The sequence below is a fragment of the Coturnix japonica genome, chromosome 1 (assembly GCF_001577835.2).
Source record: "Coturnix japonica isolate 7356 chromosome 1, Coturnix japonica 2.1, whole genome shotgun sequence".
Classification (NCBI taxonomy): Eukaryota; Metazoa; Chordata; class Aves; order Galliformes; family Phasianidae; genus Coturnix; species Coturnix japonica.
The window spans coordinates 61,156,900-61,179,044 of record NC_029516.1 but is presented as its reverse complement, the minus strand read 5'-3'; the positions used below and the strand labels follow the sequence as shown (position 1 = coordinate 61,179,044).

Sequence of the window (22,145 nt, the reverse complement as noted above, 5' to 3'; positions counted from 1 at the left end):
ATCTTGCATTAACTGCATCTGTTTTGTCAGAAATTTCAATCATTCTGTCAAAAATGCTTGTTAAGTAAGGGAAATGTTTCAAGCTTGATGTTCCAGATGATGCATTTGCACACACAGATCCCTCTTAACTGTTTTTTAGTATATTTTTTAAATGATGGAAAGAAGACAGTAACAACGGCACTTGCACAGATTCTATCAAAAAGATACAGAACAGCACCTCAATGTGCTACTTCAGACAATGTTGCCAACCAAAACAGTTAGGCTGAAAACTACTTCTTGTGCCAGATCCAAGGTCTTCTGAAATTATTCTGCTATCAGCTTCACAGAGAACAAAACTTGCCATGAAAACAATCAGGAGAGCTGCAGCTACTCACTGGTGATGTCATTTCATAGACCCATAGAATCACTTAGGTTGGAAAAGACCTCAAAGATCATCGAGTCCAAACACAGCGAAACCATAGCACCATAACTAACAACCCCCTGCTAAACCATATCTCTGAGTGTCACATCCAAATGGTCACTCAATGATGGTCACTCAAACCACCTCCCTGGGGAGCCTATTCCAGTGCTTAACTACCCTCTCAGTAAGGAAGTGTTTCCTGATACCCAACCTAAACCTCCCCTGGTGCAAATTACTGCACTTGCAGTAGTTTGGGCTGCAACAGAACTTAGAGAATTTCAGAAACATTAACTGTGTGAGCATCCTGCTGAGCACCTCACGCAGTCACGGCAAACACAATTCCTTACCTCACCAAATGCTAAACAAGCAGTTGTAACACCAAAGAAAAAGCCTGTGCGAGGAAGGCAAGAATGTGACATCTTTAATATGCATCCACTGTACACATTTAGGTCTCACATATATAAAAAGGCAAGGTATTTTTTTACAGAAATTTATTGTGCAAAGAATGATTTTCATGCTCATTTACAATGAAATAATTACTTTTAACAAATAACCATGCCGTTGCTTAATGTCGACAATAAGCAGACTATTTACATTCAAGTGTACACCTTTGTTCAAGTTCCACGTATTGTCAGATTTAGGTAAGAATGCATCTTCAGATCAAAGGTTTGCATCTTTTAACACTGGAGTACACCAGCTTTCAGACACTCAATGGAAACGACAGCTTTCCTTTCTGTTTAGTACCCTCGTTTCCCAGATATTGTACCGGAAAAGAAAAACAATGTGCAGAAGTGAGCATCACAAATGTGCACCCGCGTACAATCAGCCCTGCATGTCCCATCCCTGACGGAAAGGGGGCTGCCATGTACCTCGCTACTCTTTAAGAGGATGGCTTATGATTGTATTTGTTTTGCAAAGATGACTTTCCTTAAGGAATTCAGCTTTATGATCATTTTCCATATTAAAAAAACCATCTGTTTTGCTGATAATGAAATCAGAACGCAGCATCACGGCCTGACAGCTTTCTAAGAACGGAACAAAAAACACCCCAATAGTTTAATTTAATCTAATAATAATTTAAACAAAACAAAACAATGCAGCAGTTCTGAAAGAGTTGAGAAATATTTTCTGTGTGCAGAATAAATCCAAACGTGATTTTGGTGCTGCTCCTTCCCCTCCATGCTGCATGACCTCACAGCCCGCGCTCCCTTCCCTTTGCTGCCCCAGCACAGCACAGGCTGCTGACACAACCTCAGCCACAGCCCACCTGCTCATACCCAGTCCTTTCTGAAGCGAGCTGAGAAGCACCTGATATAACATAATAAGGGAACTCGGAGATGGTTCTCAATTTTAATGTCCCGCAGTTCTGTTAACAGTTGAAAAACGCAATGGGATGTTCACTTTTCTGGGATGTCTCCTTTCTTATCACACTTCTTATCACTGCTTCTGCTTGTTTACGTTTCCAAGGAGCCTGTAATTTTTCCAGAAGAATCGCAGCATACCTACCAATATGCTGTCCTGACAATTGCATGGAGTTAGAGGACAAAACACCGTGATTGTCTTACACTTTGGCTAATGATGTTCAGGGAAGATACTGATTTTGAAGATGCAATCCTAACATTCCCACATTTTAAACAAACTGGCTGGAAGACTATTGCACTTCTTCTGTCCTCACGTTGTGACGTCTCCTCCAGTACTCGTGGGCTGGGAAGCGACTGGAGTGGGCTGCACTGGTAACACCTCCAGCTCAGAGTCACGTACAAAGATGACCGCATCTCCACTTACGTTTATTAAGCACTGGGCCTGGGAAGACAAAGAGAACATACAGTTACCAGACATACGAGTAAACACAAAATACGTGCTTGTTTAGTCTGCTAGGTGTAAATACACAGAAAATAAAGTGTCGGTGAAGATCAGAGGGGGACAAATTCCCTTTTATATCCCCCCACTTTTTGCGGTGTAGACAGATTCTCATGAGACCTGCAACATGCAACAACATGGGCGGCTCTTCTTCATTTCACTGCTGTTTTGAATTTACCTCATGTACCAAAACAGCCTTATTCAGCTGCCTTCTTTTCTAACAAGATTTTGTCACTTTATGTCCAAAATGAACCAAAATCTCCATATGAACAGGATTAAAATACATTAAAATACTAATGCTACTAAATCAGGAAAGCCAATTAAGTTCAGCAGTGCTGTGTTAGTTTCCCACAAGGCACTTCATCCTAGTGACCTTAGGGTTTCTTTTTATCCATTTGGGAATTTATCCATATAAATATTTGCTATGTTATGTTAGCTTGGGTGCGCAGAGTGCTCCTGGCTTCTTTACAGAAATGAGAGATCTGGAAGTGCTGCTCACACGGCTCTACAGAGAATTTAGAACAACAGAAAAGGGTTTTATAGCCATGTCATACTAATAGGAGCACTGTGATTCACACCACAACTCACCTGATTTTTGTTTGGATTCTCCATGAACACGCACTGCTTCATGATGTACGAGACAACCGCATTGCCCCCTAACGCTGCAACGTGCGCCCTCACCATTGCAAACACTTCAGCAATGAAAGCATGGAGAAAGCCACTGACACCGCCCTCCTAAAATGGGAGAAAAAAAACCCAACAAGGTATTTTGTGTCAGTTACCACAACAGGATGCTGAATTCTTTTTATCCACTGAATACATCAGCAAACTTGAAACTGAATTTTGTACAGAACATAAAACCCATTCATCATTTCATGTGTCACAGTTACGCCTCAGATCGATCAAACTCACTGCCTGAGAAAAGGAACCACATCTGGGTATCGCATACAGCCATTCTTTTCAGACATCCCTAAACCTTTGCAAGAACAGTAATATCCAACTGGCAGTTGAGTAATGAGATATTTTTTTCATCACAAAGAATGCTGCTCTTTTTTCTTGAAAACTGGGGAGTAAATACTGAATAATTTACACTGAAGCTTAAGAGTCATGGAAAGTCATTAAGAGTATGGAGCGGCCGCTATGGCTCCATGTATGATAATGACTGTCTTTAGTTCCCAACATTCACTAAGAACAGATCCCTCAAAATACAAAGTGAATAAGGACAGATCAGAGAGTTGAGATGTTGTTCAAGCTCTTTGGTTTCTTACTGGTGGGTGGTTTTAGTTGTTCTTTCAGGGGTACACACTGGGATGTCTTTTCCCCCATTAAGTTCAAAAGAACTTCCAGCCATTGTGTTTAGTTACTGCTTTGACTTGATGGCGCTCATGGGGGACATTAGTTTGCATGATGCTGAGCCCAGTAATTTGAACTGGTGCAAAAAGAGGGAGAAGGAACACACTTCAGCAACTATGGCCTGCCCTAACATCTACTGGAGAATGTATCATTTACCCCAAAGAGAATCGAAGACATTAAGAATCGGAAAGAACATATCTTGGATGAAAATGAACAAATAAAGAGATCAAATACAACTTCACGAATCTATGCATAAAGCATGAATGAAGTCACCTGAGGCCAGAAATCACATTTTCAATATGAGTTTGTCATTCCTTGTGAAATTCAGATTTTGTCCAACTCCTTTTAACAGTAACAGCACCAGTGGAAAAAAAATCTGTACTACTACAAGCCTTATACAAAACGTGATGGCAACAGATAAGTTTTTCCACACCTAGATTTCAAAGCTTAAAAGCAATGAATAAACTGAACATAAAATTATCTATTTATGAAGTACGGTGTCTTGTATGCAGTTGAGCTTCTTACAGGGTTCATACAGCTTCAATACTCTGTAAAATACCATAACCAAGGTAGAAAGCAAATCAAATACTGCCAACTATTTCTATATAGAATATAAAACACAACTCTGAGTTACACACAACTCTGCAACCACTATTAAAGCTGGTTTGTCACAGCCTATATAGCTGAAAGAGGTGTTAACTAGCTGCCCTTGGTAATGCCAGCAACATAAAAACTGCACAGGCTTCCCAACTTCATGGAGGAACTGAATCAAACACCTGAGCAACTTACCTCTGCTGAGATCCATTATGGTAGTCAGCACAGTTTGCAGATCAGCTATTTAATTTGTAACTACAGAAGGTGCAGTTAGAGCTAAAGCACCATGCAACCAGTGCCCTGGGCATACCTTATTAAATCCCGTTCAAAATGCTGTCCTTTTCATATGGGCTTTTCAAGTTAAAAGGAACCATTAATTGCAAGATCCAAATGAGATTTGTCTGTTCAAAGTGTTTACGTAGAGCTGGCAGCAAGTTTTTATTTATCAGTGCATACAGCATGGTCTCAGTACAGGCAAAACAGATGAGGAACAGTTTATTTCTGCTTCTAGAAATCACGGCTATTTCCCAAAACAACACAATGATGAGAAGGAGCACATCTTAGACAATTATGACATGGATCTATGTTAACGAGCATGCAGAGAATACAACATTTAACATTCAACTCAAATCTCCACAGATACCATGTATACTTGATTATTATTGCTCTTTCAAAAAGTACAAATTCCTGGTATACAGCTCACCTCACGCAAAGAAGTAGTTTCTCGTATAAAAAACATGTTGATTATCCCAAGGTATTTGGTTATTTTTGCCCGAGGAATAAAAGAAAGAGGCGTCATCTTAACAACAGAGACGGTAGAATTGGTACACGATGGAATAGAACGGTGCCGTAAGTATCCTTCAGCCAATGGACTTGCTTTATCAACTGATGCAGCTAAACAGGTGGAAAAGAAAGAAGAGAAAGTAACTATCAAAGTAAGATTTCTGATTCTTAAAACACATTCTTCTTTATGGTTTCCAAATAGCTTGGTGACAACATTCAGCTGCCTGTGATGCTCAGCCATACCATGTGAGAAAGGAAATTATCATGCAATGCATGCAAAAGGAGACAAAAAGCTGAAATGGAATTTATTTGGAAGAGTGGCATTCCTGCAAAAGAAAACACTGAGGCGAGTAGCTGCACATACAACGATCAGTTATAAAGTGAAGATAAAGAAAAAAGTGCCAACATATTGAAATACATGTTCTGACGGAGAAACAAATTATTATAGGAAGTGTGAAAGTTGTTGTGTTTCCCCAGTGAAGCATTTTCCATTAACACAGATATTAATCTCTACTAATTTAAGCAAGATAGTCAGACCTGTGGCCAAAGAACTACTGAAAAAGAACTCACCACTTGCTAATTTAGTGACCATTGCCTTGACTGTCACCTTGGTGATTGCTTCCTGTTTCTCACCAAAAATTTTCCAAGATCATACATACACCTACATCCATGCAGTGTATGTTATATAATTAGTAGGCGTACACATTTATCCATAACTAATATCATAACTATGTGAACAGAAATACTCTATTTTGCTCTTTACGATACCAGTTCATAAACCCCTTATTAGCTTACACAGTCATCAACACGTCGGCATTTTTCACACTCGACTATTCATTCTACGTGTGATCTGCAGTGCTACTGCTGGGCAAGAAACTCCTCTATTCACCACTGGGAAATCAGAGATATGTCTCAGATTATCATAACGTGGTAGAAACAGCAGCCTACTTGTCTTAATTGATCCGCGCCTTATGGTCTGAGCTTTCAGTTTAATGAGCTCTATCCAGCTGTTGCATCTGTCTGCAAAGGAACTGTAATCAACTGTCGTTGCTGAAAACACAGACAGAAAAAAACAAAAGAAAAAACAAAGAAAAAAATATGGATGATGTCTCTCCCTCATCTCAACGCTCCTCCCGAGGAAGCAATTATCTGTGTCTGAGAGAGATCGAACATCCCTTTCCAGGTCTGTTTAAAGGAAAAGTTACAGTATAAGTCTGGACTCGTCCAAGCCAGTGTACCAATTTCTGGTGATGTCACGGTTGTGAACCAACTGCATGACTGGGGCCTCAGCACTGAAAAAACATGCAAATAAAGCCATCAACCCCTTACGCTAGATTTTTCATTAATTTTTGTTTTAATTCCACATTAGGTGCTGAATTTTGGGCTTTGTTTACCTAGGCTTATTTAACTTTAATTTCCCTTATTATTCCTTTCATCCTGGAGAGCTGCAGATGACGATTTAAACTTCCTGTCTACCTTTATCAATATTTATCCTACAGAAGCACTGGTGATGAGGACAAGAGTCAGCAGCTGAAACAGCATCTATGTTTAAAACATAAATTAATTCTCCATAATAAAATACTGTCCTCTTCCTTCTCCATCCCCGCTATCATTACAGTGGAAACCAGCCTTGTTTTTGCAGTGAGTTTTTGCTATTAGTTGTGGGAGTGTTTGCACACCTTTTAAAATAAATAAATAAATAAATAAGTTTCGCAAACGCCGTTTCTTCACAATCCTGAAGAAACGGAAGGAACACATGCTAACTCCACATTAAGACAAGGTACTAAAAGCAAAACAAAAAAGCTCTCTCAAGGAACTCATTTTCTGGCAGATAAAGTCATCTCCATTTATCTCACAGAAAAACACTTGTTATTAACGCATAGGCTTTTGTAATTAAAAAAAAAACACATCCAAATCTTATGATATCATTAAGCCACACCAGAGCATGCATTCTCAGTTAACTTGTAAACACTTCCTGGATTACACACATCCAAAAAGAGTATACCAATGGCCTAAGGATGCTCATTCTGTTCTGGCATACAGCTAAATTAAGTAAACTCACCTCTCTGAGCAGCAGGAATACCTGAGTGGGAACTTGCACCCTCCGGGGCTTCTAACAAAACAAAATAAATGTCACTCAGACAATATATGGGCACTGTGAACTGTGAGTCACACAGGATGTGACAAAAACTTCCTTCTTGTAGAAGTTTTAAAGTAAAATAACAGAAAAGTCTCCTACATATAATATCTATGTCATGTACCTTGGTAGCAGATTATAAGTTGGTACAAACACTTTACCTAACTTGTCACGGAAGTTAAGAGATCCTTTATTAACAAACAGTTCTGAAAAATAGATAGATATCACCTAGACATTTATAGTTAGCTTAACGTAAACATACCAACCAGCTACGACTCCACGTTCCAGAAGTCAAACGAACTTTAAACTTTGAGATATACGAATCACCAACCTTTTTTCACCTCCCACCCATTACCAAAGCACAAGATTTTCAGTAAACAGGGAAAAACAGATTAGTTATCATTTTCCTTTGAACACAAAGCAAATAGTAAACTCAAGTAAGAGCAAACTCAAAATCATAAATCATTTCTGGCTGGATACTAGGGAAAATATATTCTCAGAAAGAGTGGTGATGCACTGGCACAGGCTGCTGAGGGGGCGGGGGGTGGAATCAGCGTCCCTGGAGGTGTTCAAGAAGCATGGAGATGTGGCACTGAGGGACACATGGTTAGTGGGCACGGTGGGGATGGGCTGACAGTTGTACTGGATGAACTCAGAGGTCTTCTCCAACTTTAGTGATACTACGACACTTCTGGTTATCCCTTTTTTTCTTGCAAGAAGCAACTTTTATCCACTTCACATTTACCTTTGCACAGTTAGCAACTCCTCTGCCCAACACACAAGCAAGTAAATACACCCATCACTTCAGCACACTGACTGTCATCACCTCTCACGGCGGACAGGCATGGTTCTTAGAACTAACAGCCCAATGAAGACTGCAATTCTTGTTCTGACTGACGAATTTAGGGTCTGTCACTACTGTCTGCCACTATAGAAACTGGATCTCATCCTGACTTCTGGCCTCCCAACTTATATTAACTTATATAACATGCTATTTGAATGCAAAAATTAATTTGGTCTACATTGAGACATGAGTCTCACGAGTCTCACCTAACCTTGTATTTACTACTTTTATACCTCTTAGACATTCAAAAATGATTATGACTTAGGTAATTTGACATAGTAACATCTCTGATAAGCAGTGAACATAAGCAGCAATGTACAGTAATGTAGGAATTGGTGAGTGAAACATTAGCTTTCCTACTTGAGTGTTGAAATGATGCAAACCTGCAGAGTCTCTACGAAACAGACAATGGATTCTTCCCTCCAAATTAGGATAAATAATCACTCTTGCTGCTTTTTAAAGAAGAAGCATGCATTCTTAGGCAGGCTTTTTCAGGCACAATGCATCCAATCCCAAAACTACTGTTTATTTTAAGATAAGCCACGCTGTATTCCAGTGTCTATTTATCTCCTTCAAATACAACAGTCACCTAGACAACTAGATCAGAAGTAATAAGCGTTGTTGCTCACATTCATAGCAAAACATTTAGCACTAACAGCATTACTGTCCAATTGCTCATAAGTTTAAGACCAAAATAAGTGAAGTAGCTAAGATTTTTTTTTCTATTACCTATCCTGAAGAATAGACAATACAGGAATGAGAATATGGTAAACGTTATTCTAAAAGAAACTGATCGCAGTGAATATCTGATGTCAGCCAGGACAGCACTGTCTTATAGGGAATATGTCAGAAGAATCACCTGTAAATACTCAGGCCTCAACCTTTGCGATTAAGACAGTCAGAAGTTTGAGAGAAAACTATTTTATTGTCTCTAGTCTCATTCATTTTCTGGTCAATCCAATTCAAGCATAGCAGAAGCCACAGAACCACTCTAACCTTACCTGACAGCAATTAAGAACATTTACCAGAATACTGGCAGACAAGAAATGCTTCTCAAAACTTACATTTCTTCTCCTGCATTCACTCACTTGCAGAGTGCCCCAATTACATACAATTTTAAGAACCTTTTTGAAAGATCTACCCCCACAGAGGTAGACTCCACTACAAAAAAACCTGTCTCAGCACATCCTAGTTTGCCTATTTACTTTCTGTTCATTTTATAGTCATGTCAAAAATCAATCTGAGAAGGATGTGTTACCAATTTCTCCCCCTCTTCCTATATACGTATATATAGGAATATATACACACTTGCATGTGTGCATATATTATAAATACATATACATATGTAGATAGATAGATAGATATACACACATGCAAGTAATGCTCTACCAAGTACTGTCGAACTCAGCACGTTCAAAGAGCATATTGCTTAAGTAGTACATGAGATTTCAGGCTGGAAATGCAACCAAACACAATGGCCTGCCCTCTGTTTCTGTATTTCAAAGCTGTAACATTCACCCCATTCAATCTCAAGGCTTTTAAGAACATTATTAAAAAATTGGGGATTTTTGCACCCTCAGTGTCTATTTGTGAAGAAATGACAGTTGAAACAATTATCTAACTGAAAACCTTGAAGGTGAGCTATGGTATAACACAGAATGTGAAGACCACCAGGAAAAGTAATCTACATGAACAGACTGCCCTCTACTGGTCAGTACGTATTCTACAACCAGCACAGTGATGTGACGTGACGTTATAGGCTCACTCACATTGCAGACAGGTGAGAGGGGACACTTAGTCACAATGCTAACAAAATAACTGAAAGCTAAAGAACACCTCCCTCTCCATGCCACCCTCTGTTGATGCAGACCACGATGCAGTTGGCTTTCTGGGCTGCAAATGCACTCTGCTGGCTCATATCCAGCTTTTTGATCACAGGAACAACAAAGCCCTTCTCCTCATGGCTGTCCTCAATAAGTTCTTCTCCCAGTCTGTACTTGCGTCTGGGATTGCCCCAACCCAGGGGCAGTACCTTGCACCTGGCCTTACTGAACTTCATGTTGTTTGCTCAGGCTCAACTCTCAAGCCTGCCTACATCTCTCTGAATGCCATCCCTGCCCTTCAGCATGTCGACCACACCGCACAACTCTGTATCACATACAAACCAGCTGAGCGTGCATTCATTCCCATTGTCCATTTTGCTAACAGAGGTGTTAACCAACAACGTACAAGGAAGTAAAGGTAGGTGATTTCAATGAAAGCTGTTTAACATTTACTATACAATTTCAGGCCACTTAACCAAAAAAATTCATGCAGTTTAGCTCAGCTAAAAATCCAGCATTTGCTGTCTGAAGTCTTTCTCACAGCCCAGAAAAACTGTGAGATAGTGATGACGGAGTTAATTTATATAGGCCATCTGTGGAAACAAGGTCATGTGAGACAAGCCTTATTATAAGGTAATTTATAACTCTCCTAAGTGAAATGACACCCAATACAGCAGTTTTACAACATTTTCAATAAAATAAATATAATGAAAGAGAAAAGAATACAGGTAATCCACCAAAGGAAAATACAGACCTTATTTGACTCAAAAAACTGACTGTAGGAGTATTTATTATGCAGAGGTGGAAGAGAATATTTAAAATGAAAATACATATGTTTAAAAGTTACTCTAACAGTTAAAAGAGTCATACTCAAAATCAGTAGAGTTCATTTTTCTTCCATATAACCAACCTTTAGCTGCTGAGAATGGCTGAGAAGCAAGGGGATCAGAGCTAAGTTCCAGCGGAAATTGTAGCTGTTCTTCATTGTCTGTTGAGGCTTCAAAGAAAATTCATCAAATTAGTAATTATTCCAAAGACATGACTTGTCAGAAGTAGCAAGCAATACAGATTCAGTTTAGTCGGGTCTTAATGGAACATTATTTTTGTGAGTTTGTGTTTTTTGCTGGGTGTGGAGGTTTTTTTCCCAACTACTATAATTCATTTTATCCCTTCCTGAAGTAAGGGCAGAAGTTCTTACTTATAAGCACAGTGGCTTATGTTATCTACTTCAAACTACAATTAAAACATTAAAAAGCATTACATGAATTGTTTAGAGAATAATATTCTAAGAAATACGGTACACAGAAAACACAAATAGCAAACATTCCTTTCCTAAGACTGTAATTTATCTAATAGGTACAAATACCGACTACCTGACAAGTAAGGCATGTTCCTACTGGAGCTCATAGACATGAGCTCCAAAAACTCTGTATTATAACTATGATTTTATAGTATAGACCTCACAGTATTTACCTCTTTTTTGTGATTTTTCTGTTGGGGGTTTGGCTGCTTGTAATGCTTGGTCTTTGTCAAATGTAATTGCAACAGCTGTGACTGCAATCTGCAAATCAGAAATTTATGGCATGTTACCAACTTCATCTCTTACACAAAAACCAAAGCTTTTTGGAAAAGAAAGCCAGATAAAGAAAACAAACAAACAAGCAAAATGAAACAAAACTAACAAAACCCAACAGATTTTTCCACGGGAAAATAATGAAGGGAAAAAAAAAATTAAGCAGATATATTAAAAAACCTCCATTCAGAATAATGTATGTCTTAATGCATACCTACTCTGGACTTCTTGCTTCCTAACTAAAAACATGGCATGAAGATGCACCATGCTCATGATGTGCTGCTTGTAGTCCATCCATTTTCCAAACTCTGTAGTTACCCTTCCTCTTCCCTTCCTCTTCACAGCCTTAAGTTTTACTTCAGAATCCAACAGGCATACCAATAATCCAGCCCTACTGGACCAAGTGTTAACTGAAGGCCAAAACTGGCACATGCCAAAAGTCCGAAGAATCAGTACGCTTACCTGAACTATTTCATCCTCTGGTAGAGAGACAGTAAAATTCACGTGACAAAGGCAGCAAGGAACCATAGACCTCAGTTTAAAATACAAGCTCTGTTGATAACAAAAAATATTTTAAATAGTTATTTTAGTTCAGAGAAATTAAAGGTCAAAAGTCTTCTCTAGAGTGCACTATCAATAAAGACTTATCCAAAAGTCTTTGGAAAAGCTTAATGTACTAAAAAAGGCTAAATCTGTCTTTACAGAAGCGTGCAAACTGGTTTCAGGCATGGTGTAGCCGAATTGTGAAAAGCAACTATGAAGAAAACGTTATTATCACTATAGTTTCATTTTGCTTTGCATCCAATGAACAATTCAAGGTATTTTTTAAATCAAAGGCTCTCACCTTCAAAAGGTTCTCACATAGGTCATTGAAGTTCTTGTTAAGTGTTTGATTTGTTAGATTAATGTTGCTTAATCTGGAGACTCTTACTGCTGTGAACATCTGAATTAGAAACACACAGTTAAGAACAATGAGACGCAAATGGAAAGAAAAGGAAAAAACTAATGAGGCTCTTTTTCAAAGTTTGATAAAAGACAATCTCTGCACGCTACTGTTCACAAATACATGAAAAAAGGAGACTGATCAAGATATAAAATACTGTATGTCCTTTTTACTTGCTTCGTAGTCATTCTAGCTCCTACATAATTTTCATCTAGAGGAAATGCTATGTATATAAACTGTGTACAAAATAACGTACACAATAATGAAATATCATACACAGACACACAGGCAATCGCATCAACCTGAAAGCGTGCTCCTAATGCAGTCATTGTGTTTTCAGCTTCAAGCTCCATTTCTGCAAAGCACAGTCCCGCACTGTGCCAATTTAGATCTGTTTTAACTCCCTCTCTACATGTGACAATTGTACGGTATAAATTAAATCAAAATATTTAATTCTAAACAGAAGTTTTTTTGTTTTGTTTTCCCCTCCATTTTGGTTTTATCTAATTGTTATTTATCTTAATCTATTAAAGCTATCAAATTCAGAATTTGACCCTAGCCAACACTTCTCAACATCTGTTCAAGAAGCTCTAAAATGTAGCCAGCCTATTAAGAATGCCTGAAAGCTTAAAATTCATATTTACTACAACTATTTTTGTAGCGTTTGCATTTTTGTAACGAATTGTTACATGACAGTACTAAAAATAACAACGCACAGACAGTCATACACCAAAACCAGGCTCCACGCCTTATTGTTCTTACCAAAATACTACCCATATTTCTAACACAAGGGTATCCTTTTAGATTATCCTCCAAAATCTGTGATCCCTGAAATATATTTAAGTAACTACAGCGCATTTCAACAGTTTGGAATGAATGTATGATGGTAGTTTTTATGGCTTATTTTTTGAAATAACCTTACTTGGATTTCCGGTGTCCAGTTATTTATACCAGGCATAATTTCTGTGTTGCAACTGTAAAAACCTGTAATGACAACATTGGGGCAGATTAAGTTGTACACTGAAATAAACAAATATTTCTGAAGAAATCTAAACAATCCCACTCCATGTTCTATAAATGATTTCCTCTGAGTGTTTCTGAATATTGGATAATAACAGAAATACAAGAACAATATCTAAAGAAAAAGCAGCATCTGAAGAACACAGTATAACTTATAAACAGAGTTCCTATTATTCACACTGCAGTGAAAAACAGATAGGAAAGATGGAACTCATCAATTCTAAAACAAATGCTCTGACGACAGACTATTTATTCCGAATATTAATCCAAGTGCCAAAAAACAAAGCCAGAAATGTCATCATGTTAAGTGACATCAGAGAGATTAAGCAGCATGAAATGGAACAGTGACAACTGCACTGGATACTGGCTAGTTCACATCACCTGATGCTGACAGGTCAGACACGCTCTATGGCTGCCTCATGGGGCCATTCCCTGAAACAAGAACCTCACGGAGAAGTGTACAAAGAAGCTTTTTAGCTCTGATCAAGATATATTTACACAGTCATTGGCAAACACCAAAAATCCACAACTTACCTCCTAAGAAACTACATACAAATGAGGAAGCTCACATAAAATGTGCTTGTAAGAGAAGCTGAAAAGCTGACCCCTCAACTAACAGCAGAGATGCCTGAAGATACTACCCAAAGACTGAAGGGCAAATATGGGCACTTACTCAGAGAAACTTGAAGATATTGGGTAACAATGGGAAAAAAAAATAGCACATCAACTGAACAGTAAAGTAAGAGGTCATCAAAAGCAACTGTGTAACCCTGAAAATCTGAATATATGTCTAAATGCATTGAAAAGGGACCAAATAAACTAGAAAAGAAATCATGGAGCAGCTTGAAAAAAGGATAAATATGACTTAATTCTCTTTCAGAACATCAAAAGCAGAAAACCTGTTTAGTGCCAAGTAAGACATAATATTCAGAGAGAATAACACAACAGCAAACCTGTATGTATTTTCTGTATCAGTGTTCACCATGGTAGAGAAGGCGGTGGAAAACTCTAGCTTATTTTTCAAATAACTTGTCTTAAATTGAGATTTCTCAAGGAGTTTTTGAACAATCAGGCAAAAGAACTAATAAAAAATCATATACCAACAAGAAAGGAAAAAAAAACAAATAGGTGACTGAACTCACTACCAGAGAAAAGCATCCTTTCACCTTCTGCTTGTGAGGTGCTTTTGTGTGACCAGAAGCTACTACCTCACATGGTATAGATACTGGCACAACTGGTCTGAGGAAGCTATTCCAGAAAATGAAATCCATGGGAGAAAGAACAAGAAGACACTTAAAAGAAGTTGGTATAACTTCTGTAAATAGAAGCAATGGCTCACACACCCACTGGAGTTCTGAAGAGTCAATAAGCACACAAACATCTGACTGACACAATCTGGGATATAAAAAGGCGTTTGGAAAGACAGGCTTTTTAATAAAGCAATATGCTGAGGAATACAATAGAATACTGCTGAATAGAATGTAGCTGGCTAAAAGACTGAACTGAAAGTCAGAGGAAATGGTCAAATATTACAGTGGATAAAGTTGTAACTCGGAACTGTCTACTTCCAACACCGCTTATATGTAAGAGAGGATATGAGATGACTGCTAACACCTTATTTTAGGGTAGTAAAATCAACTGCAGCAGGACCCAACAATGGATAATAAGTATGTAAGAGATGAAATTAAATATAAATAAACTTCTGATGCATGCAGAAAAAATTTAACATCTTATATATGCAACGACAATCTGTCTGTTGGCTATAATCTACGAGGAACAGAAGATATGGTGATAGTAATAGGTAACTATAACAAACATTCTGAACTCAATAGTACTGATAAATACTTGCAGCAATTATTAGGAATGGAACAGAAACTCTCACAAGCATGGGTAAATTCTAAAAGATAAAAGAAGGATGACAAGTGTGACCAAACTTCTGTATAGTCAATGAATTCATTAGGCTCTTAGTCAGATCAAGAAGTTCTGTTGAGTGGGACACGATAGGTGTCTATAAAACCACAGATGGAATACAGAAAACTGACAGAAAGCAATAATTCAGTTCACTTATCTTCCCAATACAATAAGGAAAAAGAAGGGGGAAAAAAAAAAGCTAAGAAGGTAGCTGATTCCAAACAAAAGGCAACAGCTTTCATTGGGTTACAAATCCTGATGCAAAATTCTATCAACACTGAGAGTGCACATGCGTTCAAAATGCAAACAGCAAAACAGAAAGAAAAGCTTGATAAAAAGCTACTCTCTTTCCAGGTACTGCTGAAGCACTAACTGCTAACAGCCTACTCTGGGGATTTTTTGTTTTTATTCATTTTGCCCACTCTGACTTTTAATGCAATACACCTTTTCGGCTCATCTGTAACAGCAAGCATACACCACGTGATAGAGTACACCTACTTCTGTGTGGGGTAAACTCTCACTTAGAAAGTTGTATCTTGTCATGTTGTTAAGAAGAAGGTTTTACAGGCTACAGTATAAATCAGAGAAGCATCATTTTAACCATACCAGAAGGTGGTGGAGCATCTGTCAGCAAAGAATGTACATCTTCCATTGCATCTGTATCATCAATCTAGGGAAAAACATATAATAATAAATTGAAATCACATTTCTCTTTTGGTCAGAAGTCTCAAAAAGACATACAAGTGATATTAATAGAGATCTGTATCTGACAGCTAAGCAGGTATTTTAAAATAAAAGATTCCATCAGTCGACTTTTTTTAACACAAGAGCTTATGATGTGCTTAATGCCTGGAAAATAGTGCCCTTAATTAAACAATATTCAGAAGAAAACAACATGAAGAGAATATACAAGAAAAGCACTCAATAAGAAGGTGAAAACAAATGATTTCTAAAACAACATAAAATTCCCAACATGGTGTCACAGACCTCAGAACTTTTCTCAGCTAAGCGTTCAGGAGCTTCACTAAAGCTCCTGGAATATTGTGTCTAATTACCAATTTCTAAACAAAGGATACAGTAGTAGGTGGTTCCAAAGCCTTTTTTTTCCTCCTATAAATAAAGACTCAACTACCAAAGCACAGGGGTACACATTATAGGATCAATACATTCACATGATGGAAAACAGCAAGTATAATCCATTAATTCAGAGTTCTTCATTCTTCAAAGTGATCCCATTTTTTCTTACCTACTCTGAGAAGCGTTTATAGTATACTCTTATATAGTATATATATACTCTTATATAGTATACACACTTATATTTTTCCCGTACACACGGAGACCTCCTGCTATTTCCCCCAGGCACTTCTACCATGGTTAATAAATAAGGCAGAGGAAAGAATTCTCCAAAACAGTAAAAGAGGGAGCAGAATTCTGTTTGCCCTATACAATGCTTAGCTTATAGCAGATCAACCTTTTCTATGGGGACACCTGAAGAAAGTGTGCCTGACTTTTATCACTACTACCCCTCCTCTAGTTAACAGATCTAGAAGCAAAATAGAGGACATGTTTATGTTTTTCAGGTATTTTTCTTAATTCCTTCATTGGGTTTCTTGCAATGAGATTGGGTTGTTCTTTTTTTAACACAATAATGCCTTGCTTTGTTAGTGATAGTCACTCAAAATGTCAGCACCAACTGAACTACCTTCCGATCAACCTCATGGTACATCTCTCATCATTTTTGTTTAGAGGATACAGTTCCATTCTTCAGAGTCTATACAGATCATACCAGCTGCAAAATTATTTGATGAGAACACATCTTATTTGTTTTAAATGTGAAACTAACCTAAAGGACTTCCCAATTTACTTTTTTTGATCCTAGTATACTTGAAATGCACTGGAGAACAGAAGGGTACTCAAACATCAGAAGTGCTTACAAATCTCAATTTATTAATTATACTAACTACCCACAATCTTTTGGTTTTTTTTTCTCCTCTCTACTAGTCTCTGTGTTTTCAAATTAAATGCCCATTACAACACTCTCACATTCTCCGCTACCAACAACTTTTCTTTCAGATCATTTTCCTTGAAGGTAGTTTTTTGCAAAGATTAACATAAGTATTGAATGCATGCCAGGCTGCAATTACAGGTTGTAATTTCATTCATTTTTTCCTTTTTCTTAGTTGAGACCAGGTTTTTACAACACTTGTAGCTACAAAACCAAACCAAAGTTCTTGAGTTCTTTAATACCTGATCCTTCAAATTTTACACTGTTAAAACTACATCTTTAAATCTAAGTGAAGAAAGAGGTAAAAGAAACATGCAGTTTTTATCTACGGACAGTTTTTGTCTCTACTTATAGCTATGGATGGCATTGAGTGGTATTCCCTTCAGTTTTAAATTTTTGTGCTCAGAAAAGCATTAGCTGTAAGTTCAGAAAATAAGTCTTCCTTTAAGTTATCTCAACACCTGCTGTTCCGAATACTATCAGTCCTAGGAACTAATAATTCTGAACATTTAAGTACAACAACAAAAGCTTCGTAACAGGAAGAACACATTTAGCAAAGAAAAAAATGCATCAAGTGTGACAACAGAGAACCACATCATTCATAAGAACGTATTTTAGCTTCTGGACCCACCATGACTGTTGCTTAAGTAGGCAGAATAGCATTTCTCACCAGCTTAGTTATAATTTTACAGACTACTTATATGTCACAAACATCATTGTGACATTTTTCCTAATGACACAGAATAGGAAGAAAAGAAGAAGTATAAAATTTTAAAGCTGTCTTTGGAGAAGAGTAATTCTTTTTTTTCCCATCTTTTTTTTGCTGTTGTTTGATTATTTTAAAACATATGTTGGGAAAAGAAAAAGGTATAGAAACTAGTACTGAAAGCATTTATCACCTCCAAGACAAAAGCATCCTTTTTCCCATGTGAAAGATCTAACTCTGTAACTTCATCAGAGCTTTCTGATTGAGATCTCAGTAACCTGGAACGCTGTCTTGGCTCTGGAATGGGAGACCCAATGATTTCTTCAGGTAGTTCCTAAAAAAGATACCACAATTAAGTTGCTCAATGTAGCTTTAAAACCATTTCATTTCTAAGCAATTTCTTTACACTTTTAAGAATCAAAACATTCTGAAACTAAATTTTCTGAGAAATAAATCTATAAAAGTAAAACATGATTTGGTTACGTGGATTATAAGATAAGTACAGTGCATTCACAAAAAACAGTGAACATATTATATATCTATTTTAAAAATGATTTATGTCAAAGGTGATACAAAGAATTCAAGGATGTATAGAGAGTATAATTTGTGTTAGACTCAGAATGCACTAATTTTAAGAATATAAAAGCCTTACTTACTGGAGGATTAATCTCATAGAGCTCCTTGTTTTTTGCTATTGTATCATTTATTTTCTTTTGCATGTGAGATATATGCTGCTCGTAGGTGCCATCATTTGGAGTCTTCCCAGCGATCTGAATACCACCAGGTGTTGGCAAAGCGGCGAGATATACACCTGTTGCAGACTTTTTAGAAAGTCATTAAGAAAAAAATACTCTTCAGCATCTTCAAACCTCTTACACAAGCAAGTACTTTTAAACTTTTCATAGAAATGATTTCCAATAATGGTTATGCTATAATGGAGAGCATTATAACACGTATATTACAGCACTGATGTATTAGGCGGCACGAACTCACGGGATGTAACGCGATAGGCCTCCCCGTGCTCGGTAATGTATATGTATGAGGCTGAAAGTGGAGCCCTATATAAGGGTCTCACACGTTAGTTAAACGGCATCTCTTACGAGTGCTCATATATGGTGTGATCAGCGTGTAACTTGGTCATGGGGCCGTCAGATGCACATTCTCAATGATGGACGTAAGTTCTTTAGGTTACCTTACACAAGGCAACAATTGGTGCTCCAGGTGAGGCCGTCCTGAGAGTGAGTGTGCGACGGCTAACCGCGAGACGGACGCGAATCCTGCGGTTAGATCCCGTGGAAGCGCCGGAGGGGCGATATATTGGCTGCAGCTACTGATTATCCTGCGGTAAGACCGTGGAAGACCGTGGGACTTTGGGCCCGGGTATATATACAAAGGGTGCGAGGACGTACGGTGTCGAGCACCAGAAAAAACATGGATTCCGTCACAAAGGTACTATTACGGGTTTGTAAAACCCACTGCGGTAGGAATGCTCCTTCTAAGAAGGAGATTGTTGCCGTTATTACTTTTTTGCAGGAAGCGGAGCTTTCACCCTCCCTTGTATTTGCTCGATTCGGAGCGGTGGGAATCTTTCACCGCTGCCCCTGGCCTAAGCAGAGACAACAAACGATTATAAGGCGGAGGAGTTAAAACCTGGGTTTTTGGTCCTGGGTGCGCTTAACAGCGGCTAAGGAGAGACAAAGGATCCGGCAGTCGCGAATGGGGTTTTTGGGGTGGGTTTTCCGGGAACGTCTGGGGTCCCGGAGGGTACGGAGGAACCGCTCCCTTTGCGGCGACCTCCGTACCAAGATGGCGCCACCACGCCGGCCGTTTTCACAATGGCCATGGCGGCGCCGTAACAACCCGGAAGGGATGGCGGAAGTTGCTCATCTGGGGAGGCGCCGCCATATTATCCCGCCTATACCCCTGTTTGCAGAGCTTTCGTTCTACCTGAAGGGGGTGGGTCCTGTCCGAGGGAGGAGAGTCATGGGGGGAGGTGCGCCGTGGAAGGCGTTAAGCCACCCCTAGACCCGCCCCCGGAGGAGGACCGTCATCCCGCGAAAAAGGGGAGAACGAAAGGTACTGCCTGCCCCTACCCCTTTGGTTTCGTCTCCCGCGGAGGGGGAGGAGAAAGGGGAGGAACAAAAGGTACTGTCTGCCTTCACCCCGTCGGTTTCGTCTCCCGCGAAGGGGGAGGAGAAAGGGAGGACGGAAGGAATTGCCTGTCCCCACCCAGTCGGTCGTGGTTCCCCGGAGGAGGGGGGAGAAGTGGGAGGAGCGAGAGATATCGCGTAAGCCCACTGATTGGACTGACATTTGCGATACAATGCGAGAGGTGGGGCTCAAGGAGCGGGACTGGGCGGTGTTCCCAATTGTAGTCAAACCAGGAGGGACGCGGTTTGGGTACTTTGGAAGCAAAAAGCAGTTGCTCGGTTTATAGAGGCGATTGACAAAAAGGGATTGAGATCCCCGATGAAACAATGCAGTGGCCTTTGGAGGCTCTCGTAAGCCCCAGGTCCCCTACTCCCATTAATGATATTGAAAAGCCCTTAATGAGAGTAAGCCCTCGAACGCAGTCAGTTTACTATGTGGAAAGGAGGAGTGGTAATAGCAACTCAAAGCTGTTTAGCAACAGGCTGCGCGCGATCCACAGCATCCAGCAAATGGGAAGGAGGGAGATCCAAAAACTGATTTAATGAGGCTTTCAGGTTCATCTGCGGATTTGGCTTGGATCTGCAAGAGAGGCAAGCTTAGGGACCTCCGCCCAGGAGAGCTGCTTGCCACACCGGGGCAGCTACCTCATGCCTTTTTAATACCTACTTTGATAGAAATAGCAGAGCCTGTAGCCGCATGGTAGTAACTCGCTAGAGAGTTATATGTCAGGGTTTGGCCGGAGCAGAGGAGATCATCTCGCCTCAGTGTTCCACTATATTAGAGCATGTAGCTGATGTGGACGCATATGGCTCACACGCACATTGTATGTCCACACGCCACGACCAAGTAATATGTCTTATATCGAGTATTGATCGAGGAGTATGAGAGCATATCTATCTGATTGGAAAGATTGCCTAATGCGAACACAGTGGCTCATAATAAAATAGTTCTCATGACTCAGAAAGTGAACCTGTGGGGAAAGAATCACACGGCACTTCCCCCAAGCAGTAACTGTATATGAGGGAGCATCGCATAGAGACGAGACACTCATGTCTTTTGGATACATCTAGCTTGTCTGTGAAGCATGTGTCTTCGTGTAAGATCTGATGAGGAGGGTGTATGCACGAGAGAGCACTGTCAGATAGGAGGAGACGGATGAATTATGTGAGATGAACGATGTTCGTGGGAAGCTGGTTGGAGGGGAAATCTGTGAGTTGGTATAGCGGAGTGTAACTGTTGTCCACAGTTGCGCTAAGCAGGCTCTGAAGCGCGATAGAGTATATGAGAGTGGCGCCGAATTTATATCTCTCTCAGATATTCCAGCGCACTGAGGACCTATTCTCAACCTAAGCTATATGTTTGTTTCAATGTGTCCAGGGTTGTTTTAACAGCGTATGATAGAAAGAATGTTTAACGAAAAAATGGAGTACCAACGGGTATATGATAAACTTTGAGAAGAAGGAACTGTATAAACCCAAGATGCCTTGGATATAATCATTAGAAAACTACTGATGTTATTAGATATTGCACTACCTACCTCTGTAGCTTTGTCTACCTCACTTTTTAGATAACTTATTAAGTTTAAATTATAGAGACTAACATTTTTATATTAGGATTAAGGATTAGCGTTCGGGATGTAACGGGGCATACTTTATCGAGCATGGAGAGGGGGAAATGATGTATTAGGCGGCACGAACTCACGGGATGTAACGCGATAGGCCTCCCCGTGCTCGGTAATGTATATGTATGAGGCTGAAAGTGGAGCCCTATATAAGGGTCTCACACGGTTCATTAAACGCCATTTTACAGCTCACCAATATTGGTGTGATCAGCGTGTAACTTGGTCATGGGGCCGTCAGAGTGCACATTCTCAATGATGGACGTAGTTCTTTAGGTTACCTTACACAAGGCAACACAGCACAATCTCTTTCCATATCAAATTAATCTCTCTCTACTGCTCACATATGTAAAACACCTGCCTTTTAATTAACTCCCTCATTCTCACAGATCTTTTGCATGATGGAGCTCTTAAGTTACCTAAA

The 22,145-nt window shown here is 39.2% G+C and overlaps 1 protein-coding gene across 20 annotated transcripts in view; it reads right to left on the bottom strand.

Annotated features, from left to right (window-relative positions):
- Positions 1-797: 797 nt before the first annotated feature.
- Positions 798-22,145, bottom strand: part of C2CD5 (C2 calcium dependent domain containing 5) — a 67,666-nt gene continuing 46,318 nt past the window's right edge. For 16 of the 20 annotated variants that reach the window (XM_015869481.2, XM_015869500.2, XM_015869544.2 and 13 more), the window contains 13 exons: positions 18,609-18,773; positions 18,146-18,286; positions 15,848-15,911; positions 13,233-13,294; positions 12,212-12,310; positions 11,830-11,919; positions 11,268-11,355; positions 10,705-10,791; positions 7,053-7,103; positions 5,939-6,040; positions 4,911-5,101; positions 2,849-2,995; positions 798-2,203 (listed from right to left, as the gene is read on the bottom strand). In XM_015869481.2, coding sequence (XP_015724967.1) covers positions 2,072-2,203; positions 2,849-2,995; positions 4,911-5,101; positions 5,939-6,040; positions 7,053-7,103; positions 10,705-10,791; positions 11,268-11,355; positions 11,830-11,919; positions 12,212-12,310; positions 13,233-13,294; positions 15,848-15,911; positions 18,146-18,286; positions 18,609-18,773 — 1,419 coding nt within the window. In that variant the 3' untranslated portion in view covers positions 798-2,071. Of the gene's footprint in view, positions 2,204-2,848; positions 2,996-4,910; positions 5,102-5,560; positions 5,652-5,938; positions 6,041-7,052; positions 7,104-10,704; positions 10,792-11,267; positions 11,356-11,829; positions 11,920-12,211; positions 12,311-13,232; positions 13,295-15,847; positions 15,912-18,145; positions 18,287-18,608; positions 18,774-22,145 lie in introns of those variants that run through there. The other 4 variants (XM_015869523.2, XM_015869602.2, XR_001556774.1 and 1 more) reach the window with 3 other exon arrangements.